Source organism: Gasterosteus aculeatus, chromosome 1 (assembly GCF_964276395.1).
Source record: "Gasterosteus aculeatus chromosome 1, fGasAcu3.hap1.1, whole genome shotgun sequence".
In the NCBI taxonomy this organism is placed as follows: Eukaryota; Metazoa; Chordata; class Actinopteri; order Perciformes; family Gasterosteidae; genus Gasterosteus; species Gasterosteus aculeatus.
In genome coordinates, this window is record NC_135688.1 from 30,135,902 (window position 1) to 30,148,001 (window position 12,100).

Genomic DNA, 12,100 nt, shown 5'->3' on the forward strand with positions numbered 1-12,100 from the left:
GATAAATAGACTTGGATTAATATTATCTTTTAATCGCATCAGATGAAGGTATATTCAGAGATAAGATGCCAAAACAAACAGCATTTAACCAACAAAATGTACATCGTTATGGCCTCAGCTGGTCCTCCCTGAGCATGCCTTTAACACAAGAGCCATGCAGGTACATTCATTTCATCTTAATTCAATGAATTCGTCTTCATGTACAGTGACTGCAGCTCCCTCAAAACGGACACAATCAAACAATTGCGCGTGAAATGAAGATGCTGATAATCTGCTCAGAGTGCCGCCACTAGAAAGTTTCCCCCTTCGTCATTGCTCTCAGCGACGGAGAATATCGTCTGTAGATGTTTGATCAAAGGCCGATGGGCTCTCATCCATTACAATCTTCTGCTTTAAATTTAGGAAGTGGTGTTTCTACCTGCGGAAATAATACACGTATACGTTCAGGTGTTTCTAAAGGCACAAGGTGTGGCAGAGTGAAAAGCCGACTTTTCTCCGTGATTGATGAGTCACCGCCCCGTTTCTAAGCTCTCTGATTGGCTGATCAGGAGCTTTACAGAGTAAGTGCAACACTTTACAGGACTGGAAACATCCTGGATGTGCAAGGAGGCTTTTCTGTTCCTGTTCCTGCTGCAGTGTGAAACCATGAGAAGCCTTCGTGTCGTACTGCTCGGCCCCGGGAGCGTCTGATTGGCTGGTCAGTGTCCCTGCAGCGTACACGTACATTCAACCACAACAAGAAGTGATGCTCAGTTATGGAGGCCTACAGTCATTGAACACCTGCTTCCTGCAGACACGCCTCAGCAGGGGACGCCTCTCTTCTAAGCTTCGTGGTGATTCATTTTTAGATGATTGTCACCAATTGGGGGACAAAAGAAGTAACTGGGAAAATGTCCAACACTCCAGCACATTAGCATCGATATATCAGGCGTCAGTGGGGAAACGCTTCAACGCAACATTTAACAAGCCGTGTGCGTGTTGATTATAACCAGCTGTGACCTCCAACTTCATCAAGGTGGGAAACTCAAAGGTTTCAGCAAAACACGTCCTGCTGAAAGGAATGCTTTGACATTTTGGGACATTATTAGCTTTTTCACAGAGACTTAGATATTCTGATACCACTCTGCATATTGATATTGGTGTGAATATACAAGAAAAATATGAACAGATTCTTTCAAATGGACGAATGCCGGGTTAAGATCAGTAAACTGACATCGTAACGTGTCGCTGCTGCGTCGGCCTCTTCCAGCTTTGGTCACAATCACGTCAACGCAACATTTCTCAATCAGGGCCTCATTTATAGATCGTACACTTGTAATTATGCAACAGAATGCATACATATAAATACAAATGTAATCAGGAGAAGGCTCAATGCTTTTGATCTTTTTTTTTCCGAAAACGTGATGTGGGACATTTCCTAAATGAGGCCTCTGATATCAAATGAAAGGTGTTCACAGCTCATATGAGTAAATACACAGTGGATGTTTCTTCTCAGGGCGGCTGACAGTCTGTGGTGATGGCCTCCCATTGGTGCTCCAGCAGAAGGGGCGGGGCTTGTGGATCCGGTCGGGACGATGGGCATGCGTCAGTCGTTCAGTCTGCAGGAAGATTGTTGGACGTTTTATGTCTTGTTTCTGTTTTTAAATGAAAACTGCAATTATCTACAGTCAGTTACTAAATGTACTCATCTATATGTTCATAAAAGCAAAGGGAAATTTTAACTCTAGAGGGAAAAAGGAATCACACTTTGATGCATCCCTGACGCCAAAACAAAATACGAGTTTCTCACAGGGTGAAGTCGCTGCGGCGGCGGCGGCGGCTTTAGTTGTGGCCGTAGACGGCGCCGGTTCTGATGGAGCTGCAGATGGGGGATGACGGCGGGTGATGGCCGGGTCGGATGGGCTTCGCTGAGGCACAAACAAAGAAGAAAGTGAACCATTCAATACACATGTTCAATTTCCCCCCGATCCCAGGCTGGAATGTTGACCGTCAGCTCACCGATCTGCGCAGAGAACCCCCTCCTCGCCATGTTCTTGGCCCGGACGGCCTCTTTGATGCGGTCCACTTCCTGCTCGTAGCGCTTGCGGTCCCTCATGGCGCTCTCCTTGGCCTCCTTCAGGGCGTTCTCCAGGGCTTTGACCCGCTCGGCCGTGGCCCTCAGACGCTTCTCCAGCTTGGGCAGCTCGCAGCGGAGGTCCGCGTTGTCTCGAACCAGCTGGAAGGACGTTTTACTTTAGTGCGTCTGTTGAAGTGCTCGATGCATCAAAAGGTCCTGGTTCATCCTTAGTTACTCCTTCATTTCGTATACATCTTCTACAGTGTTCCCACCTGCTTGTGGACCTTGGTGAGCTGTTCCAAGTTGTTCTCCAGGAAGGAGATCTTCTGTTTCTGGGCCATGTTTCCTATCCCCTCCTCACAGTCCAGCTCTGCACTCTAGGAAAGGAAACAAACCACAGCTTCACGTTAAACTGGCAGGTTCCTGGCACCAAACAACCAGGGGAAGGTAGATGATGTACCTTCTTCACCCGCGTGGTGAGATCCAGAACAAAGAGTTTGCGCAGGTTGTGCAGAGTCTGCAGCTCCTTGGCCTGAGGGAACAGGAAGGAAACGGTTCTGGAGGTTAGGTTATCCTCATTAAAGGGTGCGAGAGACGGCGTGGCTCAACGAGTCACCCAGTCACACGCGTTCTGGAGTCCAGACCAGTGGTGTCCATTTCAAATTCAGAATGATACTGCAAGCCCAAGTTAAAGAAACCAGATGCAGAACCTCACAGCTGCTTTAGCTCAGTGAGATGGTTGCAGCCTTAGAACCACAAAGATGTTGGTTCAATTCCCGGTGAGGAGGTCAAAGCCCGAGCCGACCCGATGAAGAGCCTCTCAGCTGTGACACCTCGGAGTGACGAAGAGCCGGTTTGTAGGTGTGATCTTTGATTCTTGATGATTTTAGAACCAACACCCCAGAAGATGAGCTGAATATATGAGCTAAAGTACATTCTCAGTAGCTCGTTGTGATGGTGCACTGGGGTTGGTACCATGAGGTTGTTGGTTCAATTCCACCAGGTGACGTCTGCGCCTTAAGCCACATTTATTTGTAAATTTAAGGAGATAAACAGATGGTTGAACCGCTCAGAGGGATGCAGGACTGCTCTGTATCTGAGAGTTTGTTGGTTCGAGCCTTGATTTATTAGAACCAACTTGTCATGTGATGAAGTCAAGCCCCGAGCCAATCAGAAGCAAAGACAGCAAAGAGTGACGGAGGACCCGTTTGGGATTGAGAGTTTGATAATTTGATGCTTATTTAATTAGCTTGAACAATTTTCAAACACCAAGTGATGTCAAAAACTTTTCCATCCTGCGCCTGGTGAGAAATCTTGAGGTTGTGAGTCCATTCCTTTATATTTTCACATATCATACTGTAAATTTTGCGTTACTATTTTCTAAAACCTTTTTCTAACTATTTTAGACAAATTTCTCCCTGAATCGGAAATAAATACAAGAAGAGACAGTTGACGTGTGGAGAGGTAGAGTAGCTCAGTGGAATACACCGTCTGTCATGAAACCAAAGGTTGTGGGTTCAATACCCATGGGTGTTGGTTTTATTTAGGTCCAAATTGCACAAAGCAAAGTTGAAGAAGGCAAAAAGAGGAAGTGTTAGTGTGCTCGTGCTGGTGGCGCAGCAGGTTTGTCCTCGACACGAAAGGCGCCCGTGTCGGGTTCAAGACCTGCTCGGTACCAGAGTGAGTACGAATATACAACAAAACAAAGTTCGTCCTAAAATAGATGCTAAACTAATAATAAAAGCTGCGCATTGCGGAAACACAACCGATACCAAAATAATAACGTGTAACAAATACCACCGTGAAAGAGTTAAAAGGCAAAGCATAGTGTCACATGTGGAACTCTCCTCCAACACCCTGCAAATGATGGTTGATTCCTACCAAAAGACGTTGCCAGTAGTTAGATACAGAAGCACATTTGTATTGAGTACAAATCCCCCAAATTAAATTCAGACCCTCTTTTCTAGCATTTGAATCAGCGTAATATAGGATTTTAAAAGGCATTTGGAAAAGCCTACTGCACACGTAGTGTGCATTAATAGGATTTTAAAACGCCTACTGTACACTTACTGTAGATTTCTAGCATTTTAAAAGACATACTGTGCACTTTTTGAACATTTTGAAAGGCCTACTGTAAATTTATAGCATTTTAAAAGGCATTCGGCACATTTGTAGCATTTTAAAACGCCTACTGTACACGTAGTGTGCATTAATAGGATTTTAAAAGGTCTACAGTACATTTTTTGCATTTTAAAACGCCTACTGTACACTTACTGTAGATTTCTAGCATTTTAAAAGGCATTCGGCACATTTGTAGCATTTTAAAAGGCATACTGTACACTTTTTGAACATTTTGAAAGGCCTACTGTAAATGTATAGCATTTTAAAAGGCATTCAGCACATTTGTAATATTTTAAAACGCCTACTGTACACTGTAAATCCCTAGCATTATAAAAGGCATACTGTACACGTAGTGTGCATTAATAGCATTTTAAAAGGCATTCGGCACATTTGTAGTATTTTAAAACGCCTACTGTACACTGTAAATCCCTAGCATTATAAAAGGCATACTGTACACGTAGTGTACATTAATAGCATTTTAAAAGGCATTCGGCACATTTGTAGTATTTTAAAAGGTCTACTCTACACTTACTGTAAATATCTAGCATTTTAAAAGGCATACTGTACATTATTTTAAAGGCGTTCTATACATTTATTTCATTTTAAATTTATTCTGGAGATTTCTGGGATTCTTTCAGGTATATAAGACATTCTGTGTGGGATCTTTAAGGGCATTCTGTACATTTCTAGGATTATTTCGAAGGGATACTGTAGGTTTCTGGGTATTTTCAAGCCTAACCTTCTGTATATTTCTGAAGGCATTATTTTTTAATTTGTGAAGCATGCTGTAGATCCTTTCAACACGACATACCATGATTTCTTTTTGCCTTTTTCCCGACATCCTATATTGTGACTTGTCTTGTCACATTGGATGATTACTTTTTAAATACGCATTAAAATGTGAATCGAGGGTTCGTTTTTTTTTTTAATCTTGCGGGGAACGATATTAAGAGTCAACGTCCTAAATTATGAAGTCATAACCTCTTTGAAACTAAATGTTATTGTCAAAGATAAAATCGCTCGCAGCGTCTTGCGTGTTAGAAGACTTGGTCTCACACACTCACCACAGTCTCCTCCAGGCCCTTCAAGTCCTCTCTGGCCTGCTCGCTCTCTTCATTCAGCAGTCTGGACACATGCACACGTTAACATTTACAAATCGACTGGGACTACATGCGATCACTGATGAGACGCCTACATGAGTTTTTGTAGCTTTGCATCCTTCTCCTGTTCCTCGGCCTTCAGTTTGTCGTAGTCCGACACGAGTCTCTCCTGCTCCAATAACAAGCGCTGGTTCAGACTGAGAGGAAGAGACGTGGTGGTAAACACAAAAGTAATTCACGGGCCGTTATTTGGTCCTGCGACGACAAAATGTGACGACTTTCATGCAGCAGCTTCATGTTCTCCTCTCTTTCTCAGCCATTTGGAAAATGCGGCACAGCTGCACGTCGCCAGTGCTGAGGCGTTCCTTACTCTGTGAGTTCGTCCTGCACCCTCTGCTTGTCTTCAATCTCGTCTCGCAGGCGGCTGAGCTGCTTCTGGTGGGCCTCCCTGTGGTTCTCCAGCTGCTCCTCCAGCGTCTTCTGGAGGACGGATGGAAGAACATTAGAGATTCACCATTCAAACATGTGTCATTTTCATTTTCCGGCTGCCGTTTCAGGTCACCTTCATGTCCTCGTCTCCACCTGGTCTACTGATGTCCTCCTTCTCCTTCTCCTTCCCTAACGCCTCGTGTCTTTTCTCTGAGAGAACACAAAGGAGACGATTTGTTTTGAGCTATGGGCATAAGCTGCAGGTGAAGGCGAGGTGGTTTCCTGGGCTGACCCTGAGCCTGCAGGATGGTGAGCTCCTCGGTCAGGGCGTCCTGACTCTCCTCCAGCTGCCTCTTCTTCTGCTCCATGTTCTGCATGTAGTCGCTCAGAGACTTGATCTTGGCCTGGTGCTGCGCACAGAGGGGACAACAAGCCGAGGGACATTTTATTTTCCTACTTTGCAAACAAACAAACGTTCGGCACATAACACACGCATCAGGCGACCATTGCTTCCAATGCGACGGTCACCTGGGAGATGAGAAGCTGACAGGATGCCAGCTCCTTCTCATTGGCCTGGATCTTGCGGTGGGCGTCGGCCTGCGCGCTCTCCAGCTGCTTGCCGCGGTTCACCAGAGACTTGACCTCGGACTTCATCTTGCTGATGTAGAGGCGAGCGATGGTGAACTCCTCCTCCACCGCCGAGCCGTTCCCCTTCGTCTCCGAAGACTGAGCGAGGGGCGGGGAGAAGGTTAGGACGCCAGTGGGCACGCGTGACCGATGACACGTGATGTGAGCGCCTCCGTTCTCACCGCGCTGATCTTGGCGTCGCCGTTGCCGATGATGGCGCCGATTTCGCCGAGGTCACGCAGCAGCAGGTTGAGGACCTCGGCGGCTCTCTTCCTCTGGAGGCCGTTCAGCTCCTGCAGCTGACTCAGCTCCCTCTGCACCGCCGCCAGCAGCGCCTGCAAACACGCACGAACGCACCGCCACACATCAGCGGCATGCACGGGCGGCGTAGGCTCCTCCATCTCAAATTTACAAGGCGTTGAGTATTTTTTAGAACACAAAGGCGGCAGTAATCTTTGTGCAGTCACCGTCTTTTGGTGCAGCTCCTCGATCAGCTGCAGGTTGCTTCCATCCCTCTCCACCACCTCCTGGCTCTTCTGGTCGTAGTTGACGGCCAGCTCCTCCAGGGCCTGCAGCACCTCCTTCACCTCCTCCTTGGCCATCTCGTTCTCCGCCTGCAGCCGACACAGCTCCTCCTGGATCTTCTCGTAGTCACGCCTCGTCGACGCCAGCAGCTGGAAAGAGACGGGTCTATAAAAGCCGGGATACACGCGTGTATCGGAACATAAAACTAACGGCTGAGGCGAGAAATGTGGGTTTCATGGTCCCGGAGACAAACCTCTTCCTGGTCCATCATCTGCTCCTTGAGTTTCTCAGCCAGCTGACTCTGTTGGTTAATCTCATCATCCTGTAGAAAAAAGAGAAAATAATGTCAACGTATAGCATGTAAAAAAAAGTGGATAAAAAATATAATAGAGACACTTATAAAATCGCTAAAAAGTGCTTCCTAGTTTGCAAAGCAAGGTGTCACCTTGTCATCCAGCTGCTTGTACAGGTTGCTGATGTCCTCCTCGTATTTGCCGCCCTCGTCCCCGAAGACGGAGACGCCTCCGTCGGGCGGCAGCAGGTTGTCGATCACGGGCGTGTTGTCGCACGCCTCGACGCTCTTCTGATCTTTGGAGCTCAGCTGCTCCTCCTCGGGGACGTCCTCCCCTGCAACGCCGACCCGCCGGTCAGGTCCACTCTCATGCACGTATTGTGCATCAACACCGGATCCTTTTGTGTGTGTGTGTGTGTGTGTGTGTGTGCGCGTGTGTGACCTCATCACGTAAAGCTAATTGTTCTCATTTCATCACTGGGGTGAAAGTCATCAGCAAATGGGACGACGGAGAGGAGGAGAGAGCTGTTCCCGTTAAAGAGGCCTCGGCGTGCAGCCAGCGGCTGCGTCATGTCAGAAACGCTGCATCAGCATTACGTGTGTGTGTGTGTGTGTTTTCAGAGATTGTGCGTGTGCGCGCTACATTTCCGCACGCGCAGCGTGTGGCTACGGAAGAGGGGTCGTGAGTGTGGGAATTAAAACAATCTAAAAACGCAATGGCCAGACAGAGAGAGAGAGAGGGGGGGGGGGGGGGGGGCGAGGGACAGCGGTTACCTAGCAACAGAGCAGGTGATGTTAAAGGTGTCCCTGCGGTCTCAGAGAGGAGCAGAAACAGTCCCTGGTGGTGCGTTTGTGTATCTGGTCAATGACACTGGGACTGACCGAAGGAGGTTTGCTCGATGTTCTAAACGCGGCGAACATTTGAGCCGACGCGGCCGTCTAGACCCAAAACAACCCGAAGGTTCCTGTGTGTTTTTTTGTCTCACCGTTCCTCCAGCGGTTCAGCTCCGCCTCCAGCCTCTGGATGATGCCTTTCAGGCTCTTGTTCTTCTCCTTCTGCTTCTCGTATTTCTTCTTCCACTCCTCGGCCGTCAGCTCCAGGTTCACAGACACTGTGTTCTTGATGGTCTTGGCTCTGAAGTTCGTGTAAAAAGTCATTTTTGTGGATTCTTCTCTCAAACTTAAGAAGGTAAAATCCAGCAAATGTTAAATCATTATTCTCATTAGTAATTATACCATTTAGTGGATATTCAAGACTCTTTATTCTCTCAAAATAGAACCCAGCAAGGTGCAGAGAGTCTCATCACAGAAACAAACAACGGGGAAACTAAAAGCCATCTGGTTGCCTGTTTTTCCGCACCGACGTCCCACTGAGTCGCTGCGCTCTTGTTACCATGCCAACCACGTCCCGCCTACCTCTGCCCGAACATGAGCGTGGACTTGGTCTCGGCCTCGTTGTAGACGGACGGCGAGCAGCAGATGATGATGGTGGTGCGACAGTTCCCCCCCAGAGAGTCCTGCAGGATGCGGGTCATCTTGCTGTCCCGGTACGGCACGTGGGACTTCTGAAAGGGGAAAAACACGTTCAACCCGCGTCCTCTAAAACACGCCGGGGGGGAGGAGCTACAGCTGCGAGTGCCGCACCGTTCCCTCGGCGAGAGCCGATATGACGTTCCCCAGCGCCGACAGGGACTTGTTGATGTTCTTGGCCTCGTCCAACACGGCCCCCTCGGCTCCCGTCTTGCTGACCTGCGGGGCCGGAACACACGGGTCACACATCACAGCCCCTCGGCGGGGGGGCCGCTCATCTTCCTGATCCCGCCCGGGATTACCTTCTCGCTGCCCGCCAGGTCCACCAGGTAGAGCTTCCCCGACAGCTTCTTCTCCGTCTCCATGTTCTCCTGCTTGATGGTGATGAGGAATATGCTGTGGCTGCGAGAGCTGTGCTCATTCATGTCTAGAAGAACGAAACAGGTTCTGGTCTTTTTACAGTACATGTGAAGGACGGTGGGAGATGTCCTCGGTTGACATTGAAGATACATACTAGTCACGGCCACATGCCGATTGTTTTTGCCCTCATCGATGACGTCCATGACTTCCTCTGGACTGGACACGAACCGCTCAGTACAACCCTGGCGGAGACAGAGGAACACTCACAGATCACCTTGAGGCGCTTCACCCGTGACGTCCACAAGCTGAAGCATCGCACAGTGAAAGGGTTCTGAACCCTGAGGCCAGTTCACAGACCTTCACGTAGGGAACCCGGTTTTTGTCTTCGTGCACAGCGAGGTTGGTCTTCGACACTTCAAACAGAAAATCCTCACGGTCACACGTTGATTTGTGGGAATAAAAAAAGAGGGGGAACGATGCAGCGATGTTACACGCTTCAGACCATCAGTCCTACTCACCATCCAGCAGGTCTCTGATCTTGTCCAAGTAGATTTCGAAATACGAAACCTGCACCAAAAAATGTTCTTAAAACGTTTCACTGGTGTCAGTTTATCCTCATCTAAAATATTGAGGTCTTATAAGAGTAAATAATAATCACGTTATGACTCATCATTACAGATGTTGCAGCTGCGGTGTTTGTTTCTTCACCTTGATGTGGAACTCCAGGTTCTCGTCCATGGAGTAGATGTGGTCAAAGATGTCGTGGGCGATGCGAGGGATGATTCCCATCAGCTGGTGGTCGTGCAGTTTGCCCTGAACACAGCGGGGAGTATTCACGGAACTTTAAGCTGGTTTTAATCACTTTATAGCAGATTGAGATGGAGCAAGAACTTAAGGCAGAGACAAGGAAGCAGATGATTTTCATGGCAGATCAGATCAGAGTATTACTGCTGTCTGGGGGATTGGTCTGTGATGATGAGTGAGGATCTCCTTTAAATGCAGTCTGTGCGAACAGTTCTCCTTCTTCCACTGGTTTCTGATTTCATTTGGACATCGATGCCTCGCTGGAAAGCTTTGGACCGAAACTTCTCTCCGGGCTTTGAGAGAACCTCCTATGAGATTGGATTTAGTGTTTCCGCAAAGTCTGTTACACAATGCCTGCTGTGCTCTAACCCTCTGACCGGAGACGAGGAAATAAAGGGCATCGCTGGGTGTTACTCGACGGCTCGGATTCCGTCTGTGAACGCAGACATTGAGGTCAGACCTCTGTGGAGGTTCTGACGAGGCTCCTCCGGGCTGAAGATGTGTGTGTGTGTGTGTGTGTCTCACCTCCATGGTGTGTGTCTTCCCGGAGGACGTCTGTCCGTAGGCGAAGATGGTCCCGTTGTAGCCGCCCAGCACATCTGGAGCGACGGCAGAACACAGGCGTTAAAAACACCAGCTGTTAAACCAGACCAGGATGAACAATGAGGTTCTGTTGGGCACGAGCGACCTGTCACGGTACCTTTGACTATCTGTTTGGCGCACTGGTCGTACACCTGCTCCTGGGACGTGTTGGGAGGCAGCACTCGGTCGAACACGTAGGGTTTACTCTGTTCAGGGGAAGCACACGTCAGTGTCACACAAAAACGCCTCCAGTCCATCATTCCTCCTGAACCCATCCAACCAGTGTCTCCGTCTCCGTCTGAAACGCACCCCTCAGCACTCCCGGACCTCCCCGAGCCCCTTCATAATAAGCTTCATAATACCTTCTGGAACAAGACATTTACAGTGTAGACCCAACGACGTTTTTGCACGATATGGTAATGCAGTATTTCATTATAATTATTATTATTGTGTCCCATAATGGAAAGGTGTAAGTCTAAATATACCAAAAGATACATGAACTATTCCACGTTCTATCTACTGACACAGGCCGACCATCAGCACCTGTGTGCCCCCCTCCACACCGGGACCACCGGCTCATTGCGCACCTGCCTGCGGAGCTCCAGGGGACCTTCTCCCCTGGAGCTCCGCAGTGGCTGCGCACGGACAACACAGCAGCACGGACACACGTTGCAACACTTGCCGTTATGACCACCGTGTCGTCCTCCTTGAATTTGGGGATGTACTTGTCTCCTCGGTTTATCTCGGACTCGTTGAGGGGCCTGAAGCGGCACATCACCCTCACCCCGCACTCCGCCGCATCCATCATGGCTGCTGCTGCTGCTGTTTACACCGCCCCTCCGAGCAATGCGCACCCGCCGGCAGCGCGGGGATTCCTCGCTGCGTCCCGGGGCCAAGAGAGAGCTACACGATTCACTACGGGAGAGAATCACATCATTATTGGGAAATAGGCTACAGATTTCCGGGGGGGGTGGAGAGACACGTCCGGCTTCCTCACCGCGATCAAAGCTGTGTTCGTTGTCCGATGCGCACGCGCGTCCTTCACCCGAGTCCGGACTCGCTCCGCTGCGCCATGGCCGAAGTGAAGCGGGGACCTCCCGCTGCGGCGGTGACACCCACAAAAACAATGAAACGCCCGTGCGTGGAGCGGACTGGCGAGCGTGTGCGCGCGTATCAGCGGCGGGGACGGACTCCGGGGTCGGTCCCGGTCTGCAGAGGGGGGGGGGGGGGGGGGGGGGGTCCGGGGAGGATGCGCAGAGACATCCGCAGAGTCCTGACGATCGCGGCGCGCACCCGTGCCCTGCATCAGCACCATCGAACGTGCACGCGCACACACAAGAAACTGCACTAATCTCTGATTTAAAACTTCCATTATTTTTCGGGTGGAACATTCGCAGGTTGCAGCCGCTAATCGCGTATTGCTTCATTACTGGTGGATTTATATTCTCATCGGTGGTCATATTTAGATCCACATCATACTGCCATCTTTATTTATATGACATGCAGGAGTGTTTAAATTGACACGAAGGGCCAATTATGTTTTAAGCTCCAGATGCTCAGTGTGTGAGTCTGCTTTTATTACGTGTATTGTGGGCTCTTACCTGCACATGTGCTCATTCTCTTTGCTGTTGCTGCCACCACACCCGAATGTCCCTCCGGGATCGAGAGGGTCTT

At 49.2% G+C, this 12,100-nt stretch overlaps 1 protein-coding gene across 4 annotated transcripts; it reads right to left on the reverse strand.

Annotated features, from left to right (window-relative positions):
- Positions 1-11: 11 nt before the first annotated feature.
- On the reverse strand, positions 12-12,046 carry LOC120815561 (kinesin heavy chain). 4 transcript variants are annotated; one of them, XM_078102542.1, is made up of 28 exons: positions 12,028-12,046; positions 11,424-11,526; positions 11,109-11,341; positions 10,545-10,632; positions 10,370-10,443; positions 9,749-9,853; positions 9,559-9,607; positions 9,398-9,453; positions 9,195-9,282; positions 8,983-9,107; positions 8,795-8,899; positions 8,567-8,715; positions 8,137-8,285; positions 7,304-7,485; positions 7,112-7,180; positions 6,801-7,007; positions 6,516-6,668; positions 6,235-6,432; positions 5,999-6,116; positions 5,840-5,916; positions 5,648-5,757; positions 5,373-5,474; positions 5,242-5,302; positions 2,517-2,588; positions 2,329-2,433; positions 1,999-2,215; positions 1,790-1,907; positions 12-1,598 (listed from the first exon to the last, which is right to left on the reverse strand). In XM_078102542.1, the coding sequence occupies exons 3-27, from the start codon at positions 11,232-11,234 to the stop codon at positions 1,822-1,824; spliced, it is 2,871 nt and encodes a 956-aa protein (XP_077958668.1). In that variant the 5' UTR covers positions 11,235-11,341; positions 11,424-11,526; positions 12,028-12,046; the 3' UTR covers positions 12-1,598; positions 1,790-1,821. The 4 variants fall into 4 exon arrangements, with proteins under 4 accessions (XP_077958668.1, XP_040026283.1, XP_040026267.1 ...); XM_040170349.2 differs by lacking the exon at positions 12,028-12,046 and having other exon boundaries at positions 5,648-5,754; positions 11,424-11,729; XM_040170333.2 differs by lacking the exon at positions 12,028-12,046 and having other exon boundaries at positions 11,424-11,729.
- Between the last annotated feature and the right edge of the window lie 54 nt (positions 12,047-12,100).

Bases quoted from the DNA above. Each gene is read 5' to 3' on its own strand.
- LOC120815561 (XM_078102542.1), bottom strand. From the start codon at position 11,234: ATGATGGATGCGGCGGAGTGCGGGGTGAGGGTGATGTGCCGCTTCAGG. The intron at 5,917-5,998 runs GTCAGCCCAGGA...GTGTTCTCTCAG, and splicing joins CACCATCCTGCAGGCTCAGG to AGAAAAGACACGAGGCGTTA. The intron at 5,303-5,372 runs GTAGGCGTCTCA...GCATGTGTCCAG, and splicing joins GCAAAGCTACAAAAACTCAT to ACTGCTGAATGAAGAGAGCG.